The sequence below is a fragment of the Sciurus carolinensis genome, chromosome 8, assembly GCF_902686445.1.
Source record: "Sciurus carolinensis chromosome 8, mSciCar1.2, whole genome shotgun sequence".
NCBI lineage: Eukaryota > Metazoa > Chordata > Mammalia > Rodentia > Sciuridae > Sciurus > Sciurus carolinensis.
In genome coordinates, this window is record NC_062220.1 from 136,042,563 (window position 1) to 136,061,463 (window position 18,901).

At 35.2% G+C, this 18,901-nt stretch overlaps 1 protein-coding gene across 3 annotated transcripts in view; it reads left to right on the forward strand.

Annotated features, from left to right (window-relative positions):
• The window catches only part of Med13l (mediator complex subunit 13L), a 284,233-nt gene that overhangs the window by 155,779 nt on the left and 109,553 nt on the right, over window positions 1-18,901 (forward strand). For all 3 annotated transcript variants that reach the window (XM_047560071.1, XM_047560072.1, XM_047560073.1), the window contains exon 4: window positions 6,894-6,977. In XM_047560071.1, the coding sequence (XP_047416027.1) occupies window positions 6,894-6,977 (84 nt within the window). The remainder of the gene's footprint in view (window positions 1-6,893; window positions 6,978-18,901) is intronic.

Below are 18,901 nucleotides of genomic sequence, written 5' to 3' on the forward strand. Positions count from 1 at the left end.
TCTCCTTGCTGATGGGGCAGCCCTGTCTACAAACCTCCAGGTCTTCTGGGTAGAGAGCAAGGAGTGAAGTCATGTGGTCAAGCTTAATGTCAGCAAGACAGGGAGAGAGAACGTGTTTGGGAAAAGCATAGATCTGCCAAAACTAAATTGAGGTTTTTCCTCCTTCTAATAAGCTGTGTCCTCCAAATAGCTGCCAGTTATCTCACTGAAACAGTTCGTTCTGGAATGTAATCATAGATGTATTCATACATTCTTTTTAAACCTTTGAGCTCATATTGGCTGATTTTGGTGTTCTCTTGTTAAAATTCCATAATCTGAGAGTGTTTAGCTGTTCTGTGTTATATAGACTTGGATCATCATGCTGTTTTCCTGTTCTTCAGGGAAAGTAAATATGCGTCTGATTTTCTTCATGACTGATTATCTCTTTCTGGCATAATTCCCAGAATAACAAAATACTGTTAATTTAGTTTTTACTTAAACAGAATCTCTGCTCATTTAACTTTTCTCTCCCCCCGTCATCTCCCTCTTCTTCCCCTAGGTGCTATTAACGTACTAGTTCAAATTATTCTTTATCAGTTTTTTTTCAATTTAGTGAAATTTTGTTTTGTATTCATCGTAATTTTCTCAAAGGTTGCAGTGTATTTTAAGCTTAGGTCATCTTACACTGCTCATTAATGGAAAAGTACTTTGTGATTGGATTATGGAAGCAAAAATCTACAGTTGTTTTTCAGGGGTTACCCCTCTTTTGTTGTTATAATTGACACAGGTTTTCATGATGTATCATATCCTTGTTACCTGTATCATCACAGTGAAGAAAACCATGGATTGTAAAGCCTCTGAACAAGCCAGAAAATGTGTATGGTTCAGAAAGCCAGATTTTTAGTCATCGTTTCAATGATTTGCACCACATGTAGTACTAATGAAAATCTTGTTTTTATAATAACTTTGTAGAGATACTTAAAATGTCTGGCATAATGCTGTCAATTTGGCATTATGTGTGTTAAAATACTTTAATTTTCATTTTCTTAAGATTTTGGAATAAAATACATGAGCTAATTTTTTTATGGCAAGATAATTTGTTTGCTCTAAAATTCGAATCATTGCTTTGTAGACAATAGAAGACCATGTTAGTCTTTTGAATCCGCTCTGATCTGTCATATCCATGCTTACGCAGGGAGACCTTGATATGTGGTGCTGGATGTGTGTAAAACATGGTGGCTCTTCTGAGTAGTCCTCTGGGGCTGCGTTTCTGAAGGGTCGTCAGCACGTTCACTCCATGGTGGTTGATAACACAGCTGAAAAGTTGCCTTTGGCCCAGAGCTGCTTGGTTTGCCAGGAGTCGGTGTTCAGAGGTATACTTCATTTGGGGAAAAACAATGGGGAGTAAATTGGAATTATAATTATGATAACAATAATGTATTCATACATTTCTAGTTCTTGGTGTATTATGTTACTGTGATCCAACAAAGGTGATCCTCAAAGGGCAAGCAAACACTGTCTAGTGGAGATGGTGGATTAGAGATTTCAGAATGAGAAGTATATTCACAGAATAATAAGTATGTGGGGATAGGTATAGCTATGGTTGGAGGAATGGTGTTATGACATTGCATGGTTGAAGGTGTTTGGTATAATGTGATCATAGGGGTGAGACATGAGTAATCAACAGGTTGCCATTTTATTGAAATGACATAATATGCAGTTCTTTAACATAAGTAGGTAAGCAAGCCTTTAGAAGTACAAGCCTCTAAGAAGTACAAAATTATAGATAAATGTGATTGGAAACAGATCTAGTTGTAAATGTCTAGAAAGAAATCTGCTGACTCTAAGCAATCATTATACTTAATATTTTTAGGGCAGGGCAGGGATTAAGACTTTAAAAATAATAAATTTTTGTTGTTGGAGAATGGGATTAGATACTGAACATTTGACACTAGGCAAGAGATCCAGTTCTTTGGAATTGAATTAGGATGGAAATTTGAGGCAAGGCTAGGTCTGTAAAAGAACTTAACCTTATGGGTATCATAGGAGGGGAGCAGTAGAGGCTGTGTGGCTACAGCAGCTGGTATCCCAAGGGCACAGTGAAAGCCCAGGGTAGCAAAGACCTAAAGTATACTTGGAAAAGGTTCCTCAGCCCCGGAACACAGGGGCTAAATTTTATTCTGTTGAAATTTGGCAGCATTACAGTTTCTGTGAAGGGGACTTCTTTACATATATGCTTGATAAAAATTGGGAGTGGTGAGATAAAAGAGGGGATTTTGATAAAGATTGGGAGGTGCTGGTGAGGATGTCTCGGCATGCGGTTCCATAGAACTTAGTCTATGTGAGTAGCTCTGTGATTAGATGATAACATTAAAGTCTACTTTGGTTAGGATATGATGGCAAAACACTGTACTCGGACTTCCTAATCAGTGAAATTGATTATATACATAATTGAGTGGCACAGAAGTCACCAGAGTCATTGGTGGCCTTCCTTCTATGCCTCCATAATGTCACATCTGGGAAATGGCTTGCTGCGTGGATTAGGCTTTGGCCATGCTGTAGCACTTGTCATCTTACATCAGGTCTGCCTGTGGTTTTGGGATTGAAGATTGTGGTTTGCCACTTTTGGAGTCAGGTTGCATTTTGTAACTGATTATTCAGAGCCATATGGCACAACACAGAAACAGTAGGTACACACACAGGCACACACGTGCAGCCCAATTTCATTCTCATTTTCATTTTTCAGCAGCTGTTCCTTTTCTTCTTGAAACAGTGATTTTTTTTGCCGCGTGGGTTGGGAGAGGTGGCCAAATATTGGGAAGAAAAATAATTTTTAGTGTTATTGCCTGAAGGAATTTTTATAATCTGGTATCACATAATGATCTTACCAGGTAATACTGTAGCTTTATAGAATTAGGTCATATCTTAATAGTAAAACAATTTTGAAAATGTTGATAATAATGACTGAGGTAACTGGACAAGCTGGCTTAACTGATTTATTCTTAGCACTATTTTTGATGTTGTCTTGAAATAATTTGTGGCAGATGGAGTGTGTCTGCTAGGTTAATGTATTTATGAAGTAGAAATTTTGATCTTCAAACAATAAGAAAATAAAGATTGGTAGAGTATAAAAAATGGACATTATATTTCTGATGTAATTTTTAGACTTTAAAAATGTTTCCTGGGAAGATTTGCTTAACTGTATTCTTAACATGTGTTTTAAGCATTTGGGCACTTGTGCTAATTTCCTTAACATGTATTTTAGCTGCTGTGTGATTCCTTCCATACTGAGTATCTTCTGTAATTTTAGTTTGCAGTGTGAAGTGATAGGCTATAAAGAAGTTTTTTAGGTAGATTCCCACCCCCCAAAAAAAAATATCAAGTGTCTCATTGATGAGAATACATAGACCCAAGAAAATTCAAATAGTACAAGCCTACCCATATTGGTGGTTATGAGCAAGAATAATAATAATATTACTTTATGAATAAGAAATAATCTTTGGTCTATTCATTTTAAGGTATATTATATCATAGACATTTAAATGTGGTCCGTGAATAAGAGTCATAGAAATGAATTGTTACAACTGAGTAGTGCATAGTGCAGATTTGTAGATGTAAGAGAATGTACCCACTTGATTTGAGATAGGAAAGACAGTTGGAATTCAAATTAGAGGAGGAGGGATAGAATGGGACAATAAAAGGACTTCAGGTCAAAGCAGAGTTAGTAGGCATCAGTAGTATTGTTCAATATGGAAATTCTTAACTAGAGTCTACTTCATAGAGTTCACCTGCCCTATGGGTTGTGTGTAGGGTTTTGCTCTTTTTATGCATTTTTCTATGCATAGTTCATAGTAGCTTTCATTTTTATTTTTTTAAACTGTATATCTATGACCCCAGTGTGATTGAGAAAGGAGGACTTGGTACCTCATTACAGCCTTGATGTTGAGTCAGCATAGTTTCATCGCTCAGCCAGGTGGTCGAGATGTCTCCCCCGAAACATATGCCTCCTCCTCTCATGGCTTCCCCGTGACTTAAAGGATAATGCTCCAGGTAGAACTGGCTAACCTTGGAGGGGTCATATTTGAATCTCCCCACCCTTATTTACCCCAATATGTAGAAAATTGAGCCAAAACACTCCTTTTTTCAATACAATTTTCTGTGTTCTCAATGTTTTTCCTTTACTGTGTTGGAAATCACTTACCACATAGATACTGATTAGCAGTTGAAAAATCACATAAGTCATTATGCCTTTCTTTTGGAAACAGATGGTTTCAGACTAAAGGATCCATAGTTTCCATTCTATTCTGTGTATTAGTGATAATAACCTTTTGTTGACATTGCCTGACAAAGAAATATGATCTGTAGTAGGAACTCCAGGAGATATATTCACACAGAGTTAGACTCTCAGATAGCAGTCATTAGCCATTTGCAATTTGCTTTTGTCCTTGAATGCCACATTCCAGACTCTGCTTTTTCCTAGAATGAAGTCAGTGAATAGAATTTGTGGCTTTTATTGCAGAGAAGGGCAAGGATTTTGAAATACATTTTTTTATACATTGTCCTTTAGTCACAGATATTTTGTTGTTTTTTCTTTCATATTCTCTAAAGTCTTAGATTTTTCTAACTGTACACTGTAAATTTCATGTAGTCTTTGCTGCTTACTAAATAATTCTTTTGAATTCTGACCTTCAAGGCATTTATGAGAGAGTGATTTTTTTAAATATGCTATTTATTTGGTGAAGATGTGGTTACTAAAAGACTGTTGAGTGTTTTGATGTGATTCCATACCTGTTACATACCCGATTGCTTTTATTATAAGCATTATTGATTTTAAGGTCTACCTTCAATTTAGCAGCAGCTTTTGGAGAATAAAGAAACACTTTCACATTAATTCACTGGCAGGTTGTATCTGGATTTAAGAAATCAGCAAAGAATGAAGGAAATGGTAGTAGTTAAATGTTGTGTTTCTGTGATCAGATATACTTGGACTTAATGGCATTTCTACTCTTGATAATATGTGTGACCTTGGTTAGGTGTTTTAGCCTCTTTACTTTTGAAAACTGACACTGTAACACCCATGTGATCTTCTTGTTATAAGAATTAAATGAGATACTGTGCCTGGTAATCAACATGTGGTGGTGATGATAGTAGCAGTTCTATCAAGTGATTATTGATAGTATTGTTGGTGGGAGAAACCTGATATCAAACTTTTGAGTTTTCACTGGAAATATTTATTTATATATAATTTAGCTAAAATAAATAAGATTTTGGCTAGTGAATAAGCTGTGAGGCATGTTTTCAGTTTTGCCTCTTGTGTACTTTCTCCTTGGATGAAAGTAGGTATTTATTCAGCTTGAGGATGTGCACTTTATTTTGTATTCTAAATTTAATGAAGTTGGTGCTGGGGTTGTGGCTCAGTGCTGGAGCACTTGCCTAGCATGTGTCAATCACTGGGTTTGATCCTCAGCAACCACAAAAAGATCCATCAACAACCCCCCCAAAAATATATATATATAATTTAATGAAGTCATGTAATCTTTAACATTAAAAAGTATGCGTCTTTAATTATTAACTTAAAAAGTCAGATTAGGTTTTTTGAAAATGAATTTCTCTGTTATGAATAAGGAAGATAGTTATGGAAATTAGTTTTCAAAATAAAAGCAGCCAGTGACATTTTCATTTAATAGTATTTCAACTTCATTCTGCCCAAAGGGAGTTACATTGTGGCCAGTAGAAACTTGCCATTTACTAACCTATTTAACCTGTAATGAGTAGGGTGAGGGCTTGAATTCTTTCCATTATCCTTGATATTGTGGAGATTAGAGACAAAAGTGAAGTACCGAATTGCCTGAATATTGAATAAAGAATTGCTATATAGCTCTTTCCCTGGTAAGACAAACCTTATGTAGAAGAATTATATGCAACAGTCTGGCACTTTTTCTTACGAAATATATTTCCTTGAATGATGTTAAGGTGACTACTGCATTTCATCATTCAAAAATTTTATGTTTTTAAATCAGAGATACTCCTTACAATCAATGGCATCTCATTATTGGCCAGATGGCAGTTATACATTGTCATTTGACTGCACATGGATCAACTTGGTCCTAATTGCCTGTGTTGTTAGTTCAGTTGAATTGTATGCATTATTATGTTTATATGATTAGGACTCAGTTACCATTTTAATATGTTTTCAGAAAGAATACCCTACGATTTGACATTGAAACACAACTAACAAGGCATGAAAACAGAAGTGGGGCACAGCTTAGATATGAGTAAAGTGAATACTCGTTATTTAGGACATGAGTATAGTTCCTTATTTTTTGCAAAGTCGTAACCAAGTGCTTTACTATACCTTCAAAGGAAAATGCCTAAGCATATGAAGCTATGTGGGGTGTTTGTTTTTTTTTTTTTTTTTTTTGGGGGCGGGGGGCTGAGATTCTTGCTAAAGGATTACCGTTCACAAGCCAAGCCCAAACCAAAAGGCCAGACCACACCAAAACTAAAACAAAAAACCAGCATTAACACTTGCAAGATGGGTGAACATGGCTTGGATGATGATCTCTGAGGCAGCTGAAGAAATGCTGTTTCTGACATTCTCTTTGACACGAGTTTTGAAGTCATGCAGAAGTGTGATTTGATTTGAAGTAATTCCAAAGCCTAAGAAATTTTGGGAATGCTTCAGCCAATTTATATTGCTTCTTTTCCCCCATGGGCATGAAAATCTTTGCCCAAAGTCAGAGAGTTCTTTCAGTAAGTATAATGTATAACTTCTAAGTAACAAGAGAATATTTCGACAGTTTAATTGGTGATGTTTTATTTTGATTGGTGTTTCTAATCTGGGATTATTGATTCATTGATTTGCTAATTGGTTATTAGATCTATAAAAGTAATTATTAATGAATTTATTGTAGGTGCCTAATGGATAAGAATTTTGTTAGGACTGGGAAGTGGTTTGTTGGACCGTATGAGAAGGATGAAAAACCAGTCAACAAAAGGTGAGTCTTTAGAGTACTCTTGGCTTTTCACTTTCTTTGGCTTAACCACAACTGACTTTGGGGACGAGTTGGGTGAGGGGAATCAGCTTATATATTCATTTTCTAATAATGGTTTAGATGTACCAAAATAGATTCTTGGATGAGACTGTATTAAATTATATATTATTTTTGTTGGATATGAAAAATAGGAGTAGAAAGCTAATTGTCATTACACAATTATCTAAACCATTTATTATTACATGTTCTGTAATTTAGGCATTTTCTTTTGTTATTATCCTTCCGCAGTCTTTTTTCCTTAAGGAGTTCTATGGCATCACTTTAAAAATAGTCAAGAGAGCAGGGTGTGGTGGGGCATGCCTGTAATCCCAGCAACGTGAGAGACTGAGACAGGAGGATTGCAAGTTGGAGGCCAATCTCAGCAGCTTATCAAGACCCTAAGGAACTTAGAATCTGTCTCAAAAAATAAAAAAAGGGTGGGATGTAGCTCAGTGACAAAATGCCTCTGGCTTTAATCACCAGTACAAACAAAGCAAAGCAAAACAAAAATCATCATGTGAATTAAAATAGTGGAAACTATATAGTATTGATTGATATTCCTTGATGGTTGTGAAACTAGGACTATGAATTACTTCTCTAAGCAATCTAAGCCACCATTTGATATATGCAGGCTTAAATCAGTACTTGATACTAAATAACCATGGAGTTTTACATCATTCAAACCAGAATCAGAAAACAAAACCCTCAAAAGTTGCTCTTTACCTGCCTATCTCTGACCATAGCAGAGACGTAGTAGGTTTCTTAGGTGGATAGTGATTACTTTATTTTGAAGAGAAGGATGCACATTTTTCTGTTCTGTCAGTGGACTTGCCTAAGGGGCCCAGCTGCTGGCTACAGTTTAGAGCTAGCTCTTGAAGCTTTATTAGGTAGTTTTAAGGTTAGATCTTTTCTGTTTGGAGAATTTCGGCCGGCACCGCACATCCTTTTTGAAACCTCACTGTCGTAACTTTAATAACTCCTACTGGAGATATAAGCAGTGACTTTCTCCTGAGCCTGTTTTAACACTGTAATGAAGAGATTGTGGAGTCTCTTCATTAACCAAATCTTGTTTATGAAACTTGTTTTCATATTGGATAAGTTGATCACTGATAGTTTTCCTTGCCAAATCACCATGAACTTCTGTGAAATATTTCCCTCTTTGTAGCACATTTAATACCTTTAGGATTTAAAAAGAAAACTTGTATATAACTTAGTTTATGTGCATCACATTATGTCCCAAAAGGATAAAAGTGCTTTTAAAAAAGTATGGGTGTATACAAGTGTGATTATTTTTACAGATACTTTGATAGAGTGGAACTTTTTCATTTATATATATTTATTTGACCTAACTAATGAATGTGTTTGATGATTTTTATTTTTATTTTATTTTTTGGGAGTGGTACTGGGGATTGAACTCAGGGGCTCTCAACCACCGAGGCACATCCCTAGCTCTGTTTTGTATTTTATTTAGAGATGGGGTCTCACTGAGTTGCTTAGCAACTCGCTTTTGCTGAGACTGGTTTTGAACTTGCAATCCTCCCGCCTCAGGCTCCTGAGCCGCTGGCATTACAGGCATGCTCACGGCACCTGTCATGATTTTAATTTTTAATCTTAACATTTTTCTTAAATTTACAGAGGTCTTAGAATTTCTTAGTGGTTAAAGTTTTGGCTTTTATACTTATGATTCTAAATGGTTAAATACGTTTTTTGTTTTTAATTAAAATCCCAGTGATCTTATCTACTGTTCTTAGTGTACTTCCTCTTGGTTAGCATGGATTCTTACATCTGGATTAACGGAGCTACTCACACAATTTTAGTCATTGGATGTAGGTGTTCATGTGATTATTTGATGCCACTGGATGTTGAATAATAAATGTAGAAATGAAATAGAGATTGAAAGAGTGACGATGATATTAATAGTAAATATGACATTAAAAGTCAAAAGTCACTCTTAGTGTACTTTATAGAGTTGATATATTTTGATACTTCATTTAGATCCCAAAAGTCATCATAACTTTAGCAAGCCAGGTGTAAATAATGCATAGAATGTTTTGGATATTTGATTTGATGTAACTTGGAGGCTACAAATCTCTAAGAAATGTAATTCAATTATTTTTAGATCTTATAGCCATGATTGTGGAAAGTTTTTTTTTTAATTCAGAAATATTAATGATTCTGAAACAATATTTCAAGAGAATTCTTAATTAGAATTAATTTAAGCCAAAGATGAACTTATAAGAGTTGGCATTTACTATTAAACAACACAAAGAACACCATTAGGTATGAGGACTTTTTCTCCTCCCAGATCATTTTGTATGAACAGAGTGATGCTAGAGAAGGGCATTTAGAATTTAGAAGAGATTTGGGTTCTTCCATTCCTGTCCTTGGAAGTTTGATTTCAGATAAGTTGTTTAGTTTCTCTGAGGGGAACTTTTTGTGTTTTTGTTTTTTCCCCCCTGAAATTGAATTGAAAATAATTATTACCATCTTATGTAGTATCTGTGAAGATCAAATGAGGCATTTAATGTAATAGTTTATAATTTGAGTAAAAGTAGAAGTGAATTTTCTTATGTTTGTCTTTTTGTATGCATAAATTTAGTGATCAGTGGGGAAGAAAATTTGTTGCCCTGTGCTAAACAAAACATATGTACAGATAAATATTTTAGAAAAGTTTTTATTTGATGACATTATATAGATAAAAGGAATATGTTTAATAAATAATATGTAAGTAAATAAAGAATAGCTAACATATTTATGCACGTGTGTGTGTGTGTGTGTGTGTGTGTATGTATGTATTGGGATCAAACCCAGGGCCACTTACATACAGCCACATCCCCAGGCCCCTTTTAAATTTTGAGACAGTCTCACTAAGTTGCTTAGAGCCTTGCAACTTTCTGAGGCTGAACTTGGCAATCCTCCTGCCTTAGCTTCCAAGTTACTGGAATTACAGGTGTGTGCCCCCACACCTGCCAAATAATTTCATTCAATAGATTAAAATCTGATTTAGCTTCATACGCTCTTTGGGCTGGGGATATAGCTTACCATTAAATTGTGTGATTAGCCTGCCCAAGGTTCTTTGTTCAATCCTCAGGGCCCCACCCTCCAAAAGATTTATCACCTTGCATATTGTAGGTAGTTAAGTAATTCTAATATTGGTGGCAAATGTATATATTTTTTATTATTATTATTATTATTTTTATTTTTGTAGTGAGGACTGAACCCAGGGGCGCTTAACACCGAGCCACATCCCAGCACACTGCCTCCTGCCCTTTTTTTAAAAAAATATTTCCTTTACAGACCAGGCCTCACTAAGTTGCTGAGGCTGGCTTTGAATTTATAATCCTTCTGCTTCAGCCTCCTGAACCACGGGGCTTATAGGCTGGCAAATATATTTTTTAATGAATTATACATATAAGATTAATAACATAATTTCTTGTGCTATGGTTATTCTTCATGTTGATAATAAAATCATTTGCTTATGGACTCTAAAAGAATTCTTAATGTTAGATATAAGGTGATGTTTGGGATAATTCTAAAAAATACATACACTATATATTAAATACACATGTATGTATGTATATATGTATTTGGACAGGTATACTCAGAAGGGTAATAGAAATTTATTCAATGTTATTTTTTTCTCTACATTGAGATCTTTTGTAGTTCAGACCCTTGATTTGAAAGTAGTAAAGAAACTCTTGGTTTTTTCTTAGAGTTGTGACAACTAAAATCAAACATATCAAATTTCTTGTGTCTATGTTTGTTGTAGTTAAAAAAAACTTTTTGTCCAAAAATATGCTTAAAAATGAAGCAATGAAAAATGCATTAGTTTACTTCCAAAAGAAATCACTGTGATCAGGGAATATCTTTTGACTGCAAAAGTATGTTTCTTAATTTACCTGAGCTTTGGTACATATTTTATTATTGCAGAATTTGAAATCTATGCACTTTGGCCTTTAAAGCTATTTTAATGAAGTGATTTGCCCCCGCCCCCCAGTAACTTTCGTCCTTTGACCTTTTCTCATTATCAGGTGTACGGAAGCTAAGTCAACCCTATTAGTTGAATTAATTTGTCATTATTTCTTCATGGGTAATCTTGCCATCCTCTTGGATGATATTCCACAAAGCCTCACGTATTTTCAGATATTCTCAATACTGTTGTATGTGCCAGTGGCGGGGGCACACAATAAAAGTACATTATTTGAATGTGCTTTTGCGTTGTTTCATCTGGATGTTTTCTCTCCTCTTAAGCTTAAATATTTCTTTAGATTTTTTTAATAGTCTTATACTACCTAACATACATATTCAGGAAATTTGTGAACCTTTTAGGTTTAATAATAAAGTATAGATTTTGATATTAGATCTGCCTCAGAAAAGAAATATTTTGATACAAGTGAACTTTTTTTAGTATTTTAAAACTGCCCAATACTTTTCCTCCCCTTCCCTTTCTTTCTACTTCTTACTCTTTGCTCAGTCCTTTTTTTCCCCTCCTCAAATCATGTTCTAGCTGAATCTTCTGTGGTCTTTTCTTCTAGACATCCTCAGAGGAAAAGGTAGGGAAGGGATCCCTAGTCTAGGGAGTGAGCAGGTATGTCACCTCAGTGTGAAAGGTAAAGGGAGGCTCTTCCTAGTGTCCAGAAAACTAAGATCAGAAGCTGTAATAGTTTTCAGTTTTCTTCACAAATTCACTTTGCATATGTAGTACTTTTTATCATATATCTACTATCAGGGCTAGCTCTGGGGAATCCCATAAAAGATTATTAATGGGACAGTTTGGGCTTATCTAATCATCATAATAGTTTAATAGTTTTGTGGGGGTAGATCTGTAAAATATCTTGTCATTTTCTGCTGGTTTAGCTGATGAAATTAGATTCTGATGAAATTAATAAGCAGCACATATACTGCCAGTTGAATGTCTTTGAGAATTGAGTGAGAAGAGGGATGAGATTATAGTCTTGTGGAATGTCAACGTTTACAGAATAGATAAAGAAAGAAGAATACAGAGACTGAAGAGTCAACTAGAAATGAGAACCAGGGGAGACTGGTGTCAACAAAACTGGAATTTGAAAGTTTAAAGACTAATTAACCGCGTCTGCCATAGAGGCCATGTGAAGCACTTATCAGAAAGACTGCTGCATTTGGCCTTCATGCAGCCATGACGACCACAGACGATCACTTTTGGCGGATGGCCAAATTAAGATTGCCAAGGAGTGAGTTTTAAATGGGAATTGAAATAAAGATACTGAACCTAGAGTTCCTGCCATATTTGTTACAAATATCTGCAAACTGAAACTATTCTAGGGAGAATAGAGGCAAACATTTAATAAAAGCTTATGATAAAATTATAATAGTAGAAAAGTATCTTCTATATAGCGGATACTCTGCTGTATACTTTCAGAATCGAGCATTAAAGAGAGAATGTTAAATTGAAAGACCAGTTGACTCAGAGATGATGATAAAAAACTGTATACTTTCCGGGTAGCCCTTTTAGTTATTTTTCCCCCTTTTCTGAAAATCCTAAAAGAAGTCATGATTATTAGTTTTTATTTTTCATTTGTCCTATTGGTGGTTTAAAAATGTACATGTACATCATTCATTGATTTTTTTTTTTAATTTGCAAGTAAAATGTGTTTATTGTCTTTTAAGAAGGATTTGTAATACTTTAAATCAAGAGATAAACGTCTTTTTAGCTGTACTGGGGAGATTGAGGGAATACCATTATTGTTCTCCCTTTTTAAATCCTGCCTGAGGATTGAAACTAAGCTAAAAACAAACGTCTCCCTGTGCACTAGACCATCCATCCAGAAATAGGGATGATCTTCTGTTAACAGGTTGACCAGTGGGGCTTACTGGTCTTTGGTTTCAGCAGTTATTATTTCTAAGATGTCTTTTAGCTTTCAGATTCTATGATTCTATGAAAATCGTAAAGTCTAGGCACCCATCTCCATATGTCCTCCCATACCCCACAAAAACCATGTTGCCTTCATTGTGCTTGGTTTTGCTATAAGCAGAAAGTTACTCCTTTATCCACCAATGAAAGGAATTTGATATTATTCTTCCTGCAGATAAGCAAGTTATAAAAGAACATTTCTGGAGGTGAAAGATTATGTTAATTTCAGTAATGATGTTTATAATCCGATTAGGAAGAGAACAGAAAAATAATATGTATATACCAAGTGGCAGTTGAGGTGTTCTGTAGGTTTATAACATAGCTGACTGTGTGTTTTACTTTTGCATAAGGTGCCTTCTTAGCAGAAGGTCACTTCCTTTGTTGGGGAGAATAGTCAACTGAAGGATCGGGTGTGAATGAATGGAGGTTGTGTTAGTTAACTTTTCATCACTGTGATCAAAATACCGAACAAGAATAACTTATAGAAGGACAAATATATTTTGGTTCATGGTTTCAGAGGTCTTAGTCCATCGTCACTGACTTCATCTCTCTGGGCCTGAGGTGGAGGAGAATGTCACGGCAGAAGGGTGTGATGGAGGAAAACTCCACTTATAGCCTGGGAAACAGAGTGGGTTGCCAGAGACAAAATATACATCCCCAAAGTGCATCCACCTCCGCCCCGTGACCTACTTCCTCCAAGCACACGGTACCGGCCTACAGCTATCACACACAGCACAGTAGTCCTTGCAAATCATTAATCATATTATTAATGGATCAATGCACCAATTAGGTTATAACTCTCATTATCTAATCATTTCATCTCTTACCATTCCTGCATTAACACAGAATCTTTTGGGGGACACCTCATATCCAAATGATAACAGAGGTTCAAATGATTAACCTTTTGGGAGTGTGAAGGAAGCCGCACTGTTTAGTTTGTTCATATCTCATTCTCTTTAAAGATGTTGTTCATAGTAAGTTTCTCTGATCAATTAATAGACTGAATTCCATAGAAGGATATTGTAGTTTAACAAGTATCATTCTCATAGATGAATGAAATTGATTATTCTGGAAAATTAGCTGTATTTTAAAATGAATGCATATATCTCTTCTATTTGTAAGTGTATTTACAGTGCATTCTGCTGAAGTATATTAGCTTTAAGAAAAAAGTGTAAAATAGCAAGGTGCGGTGGCTCATGCCTGTGACTCCAGAGGTTCAGGCAGGAGGATCACAAATTCAAGGCCAGCCTCAGCAAGTTAGTGAGACCCTGTCTCAAAATAAAAACGGAAAGACTGGAGATGTAGTTCAGTAGTAAAGCACTCCTGGGTTAAATCCGTAGGCCCTCCCTCTCCCCCCCCCCCCTGCACCCCCCCAAAAAAAACCTGCATAAAATGCATACATACAGGAGCTGGGGTTGTGGCTCAGTGGTAGAGCACTTGCCTCACATGTGTGAGGCACTGGGTTTGTTTCTCAGCACTGCATACAAATAAATGAATAAAATGAAGGTCCATAAACAACTAAAAAAATTCTTAAAAAATAAAATACATATATAAATATACATGTACACACACATACACACGCACACACACACCCCTTTAAGGTTGGTTACAGTTCTGATTTCTCATTAACATCTCAGTTACATTGGGGAAATTTTTATGGCAGGTTAAAAACTGACTTTTTGTCTGAGGGACATGACTCCTGCTATTTTTATAATATTGGTATTTTTTCACTTACATGTTTGAGTGTTTATTTCAAAGTGAGACTTCAAAGATTGTCATTGATGGAGAAGGAAAATTTTTTCTTAATTTTGAGTTGGAAAATTTTAGCCCCAATTATAATTAATTTTCCAGTGTGGCTCAAAAATGTGAGACTCTTGAGATTTTTATAATTTTTGATTATAGGCTACCATATATCTCTACTACCTATATTATTCATTCTAAAAGTTATGACGCATTTTAAAAATTAATTATTAGTTTTCTAATATCAGATATGCATTTAGAAGGTATTATACTTTCCATTTCCACTTAGTTTCTAGTTTATGTAACTATAGTTAGAACAGTATTGTAGCATAGACATCAAAGAAGACAAATTCTGAAAATTCTCAAAGAAGTACTGACAGTTTACAAGATTGTCCAATGTATGGATTGTTTTCTTTTCTTTCTTCTTTTTTTTTTTTTTTTAACTGGGGTGCTTAACCACTGAGCTAAGTCCCCAGCCCATTTTATTTGAGACATGGTCTCGCTACATTGTTTTGGGTTTCGCTGAATTGCTGTGGCTTGCCTCTAACTTGAGATCCTCCTGCCTCAGGCTCCCAAGCTGCTGGGATTACAGGTGTAGACACCATGCCTGCCTGTACGTTTTTTGTTTTTTTTTTTAAATAGTAATATTCAGTTCTGTAATTTCTGAGATTTTTTATCATTTTAATTTCTCATCTGTGATTTCCTATTTATTTATTCACTATGAATGTATTTTCCTTACCCTACTTAAGCATAGTTACAATAATTGTTTTTGCTTGCCTGGCATGTGCAAGGTCCTAGGTTCAGTTCACAGTACTGCAAAAACAAATAAATTAGTTCCATTCAACTGAAAATTACTGAGCCTGGGTGTTGTTTTGTGAAAAGGGAATGATTTAAAATTGAATGAGGTGTCTAGCATAGAACTTAATGTGGTATTGTTTAATGGTGGCTTTGGAGGCAATAACACTGAAAGTGGCAATATAATATTTATGAAAAATTGAGAACAAAGCCCTTTTATGATTCTTATAATTTCTTTATAAGAGGAAACTTGCTATTAAAATATTGGATCAGTATTCATATATATAATTTGCATTAGATGAAGTATGTATTTCTATTATGATTCCAAATAAATGACAATATAATAAATTTATTGTATATTGATTTTAATCCTGAAATATTAACATAAGCTAGTTTCTATTTCTAAAAATACTTTTACTAAATATTTGAAATCACCTTGTATGAATTCTTTTTTTATTTTTGTAGATGGACACAGTACCTTTATTTTATTCATTTATTTATACGTGGTGCTGAGGATCAAATCCAGTGCCTCACACGTGCTAGGCAAGTGCTCCACCACTGAGCCACAACCCCAGCCCTTGTATGAATTTTAAAATATGACATTCACTAGTATTGTAAGTCTGTTGCCAAACTTTTGTTATCAGGAAAAACTTTGAGAGTTTGTATATTATAACAATTTGTCTTATTTATTTAGAGTGTTAAGTGATATGAAAATAAATCTTTTGTGTGGTTCTTAGAAATTATTATATTTAACTCTGAGAACTTGTCAGAGTGTGGCAAACTTGCTTTATTATTTTATTAATTGTGTGGAGTTGAATTATAAAAGCTTAATATTTTTGGCTAAATACATAGAAAACTGTGGCTCTGAAGAATCTGACTTGTCTGCTCTGAGCTTACCAGCTTCTGCCCTGTCTGCTGACTTGGGTTCCTTGTTTCCAACCCCTTCCCTTGCATGCTCCTCTGTTAGTGCTTCCTGGGCCCTCTCCCAGCATGCTGTCGCCTGGGTGTGGGTGTGGTCTGAATTCCCCTGTGTCCCTGCTCTTGTGATTCCCAGCAGAGTCTGTACTCATGTTTTCTTGTTCATGTTCATTCTCTCCCACCCTTCCTGTCTTCCCTGGAAAGTCATCTTTTCTCTCTTTTCTTGGAACTGCTTCCCTAAGGAAACTTTTCCCATGGTTTCCTCAGATATTTTACCTCTAAATTTATCAGTAGCCTCTTTTACTGCCCACCCTTGAATTTATAAGATGGAGGGTAAGATTTTAGTGTCCTTCCTACTTTTCCCATTCCTGTATTATTCCTAAATTGAATCTTCTTAAAAGACATATTTATTTTGGTGTCCAGTAATCATCATCATTTTTATTTTATTCTACTCACCATTTACTATGATTCCCAGCTCAAAATATACTAAAAGTTCGGTTGACCTGAATGGAACATATTTTACCTTTGTAAATCTAATTAGGATTAAAATGGAAAATGAGGTCTGAAAAGTCATCTAACATAAAACAAAATATTGAGTTATATTATTAAAACCAAAAGTCTCTTCACTATTCTCATCTTAATGTTAAAAATGATCTTTGAAACATCCATATTTAAATGTGTTTATTCTTATATTTGCCTAATTTTTATTGGTATTATTTATTATTGAGTGGTTCAAGTTTGAGCAGTTGGGTTCTTTATGATGCTTATTTAGCTAAAGTATTCTTTAGTAGAAAGCATATGTGACAATAGGGTTTGCCCTGTTGGACTTGGTCCCTGTATTACTGAACTATGAATTGCAATTCTGCTAGTAGAAATAGACACAGCACATTTTGAAATATTTACATGCCACATATAAAGAAGAGGTCCTTCCCTAGAGGGAACATTGTTGGGCAATATTTGAAGGTTTATTATGTGCTCCTCATTGAACAGTAATGTTTATATAATATCTGGTACTGAGACTGTTAGGATACAAAGGAATTTCTTAGTATATATAATTGAAGACAGTTGGCTAAATATTTGTGTTATGTTTGATAATGGTTCACCACTTTGAAATAAATAATTTTCTTCAGCAAATGACTTTGTCTTGTATGCTTAGTAATATTGAGTAATATTTCTGGGCCTTAATTTCACTACACATGCAACTAGAATTCCTTAGTGAAAGAACATGACAGTGTGATATTTCTTAACATTAGTGTGAAAACAGAAAGATACTTTCACCTTATCAACCTTGCAGATTTCCGTTTAGCCACTCTCTAAAAACCTATAGTACTGACTGAACCATGCTCATCAATTAAGTATCAAATTGAATATGTACTGTCTTGAACTTACTTTTGAACATTTCAGGCATGTTTTATAGGTTCAAGAATGTGAATTACCAAAGAACACAACTTTAATAGTTGCATGCCCTATCATTTATCCTCAACCCTTAGAAACACATGGTTCTAGAAATGCCTGGTAAAAACTAAAGGATTCTTCAATTGAAGACCAATATTATCGGTGTGTTTTAACATGGCTTGGCATGTGAAGTACAGTTCAGGGCACATTCTCTAGATGCTGTGGAACCAAGATTTCTGGAGTTGTGCTGTGATTCACTGTAAAAGTCATGCTTTCCGGGTTTCAGAGATCTTCTGAGTACACCATGGAGAATCTTTCAGTTGGAACCTTGGCACCTTGTACATGTGATCTCCTTTAACTAAGGAGGAATGCAGTACCACCTGGAGCTTTTGAGCAAGTCAGATATTTTCAAACATAGCTGAGACTGCTGAGGGGCTAAGTAGGAGCTGAGGCGAGAGCGCAGCCACATAGAGTGAGGCAAATGAATGGGGGCCAGATGCCCTGACTCACGCCCAGACATTCAGAATCATAGATCTCCAACTGAGGGATAAGGACTGCTTGTGCACTTTTTCAGGAAAGTGATGCACATACTCTAAGTTTATCAACCAATAACTGACGACTCATTTAGAAGTAAATGACACAACCTTAGAACTTTCTTAGAGCCACCCATTCTGGTCGTGCTTTTAGGGTGCAGGCTCTCACTTGACTGCTCATCATCGTTTGTGTGTTGGATCCCCGCCCCCTTCTTCCTATGCTTTTCTTTTCCAAAACCTGGAGTAGGAGTGATGATAAAGATGATAAAGTCCATTCGCATCTGTTGTTTTTAGGATTAAATGAGTTAATCTGACTGAATGAATGCCTGGGCAAATCTTTTAACTCCTGTTTCATAATGATCTCCTAGGTTCTCTTAGCACTTTTTGTATTATTCAATATTTTAAAAATCATACCTATCAACTTTTCAAAATTAAATGATCATATAATTCAGGAATAGTTTCTAATATAATTTATTTTTCCTCTTTTAGATCATTTGATATTGTTAACGTACATTCAAGTCATATTTTCTATTAACCATTCATTTAACTCAGATGTTAGAATTTCCTTAAACTTCACTTCCTTAGATCAAGTATTTCCATATGTTTAAATTTTGGTC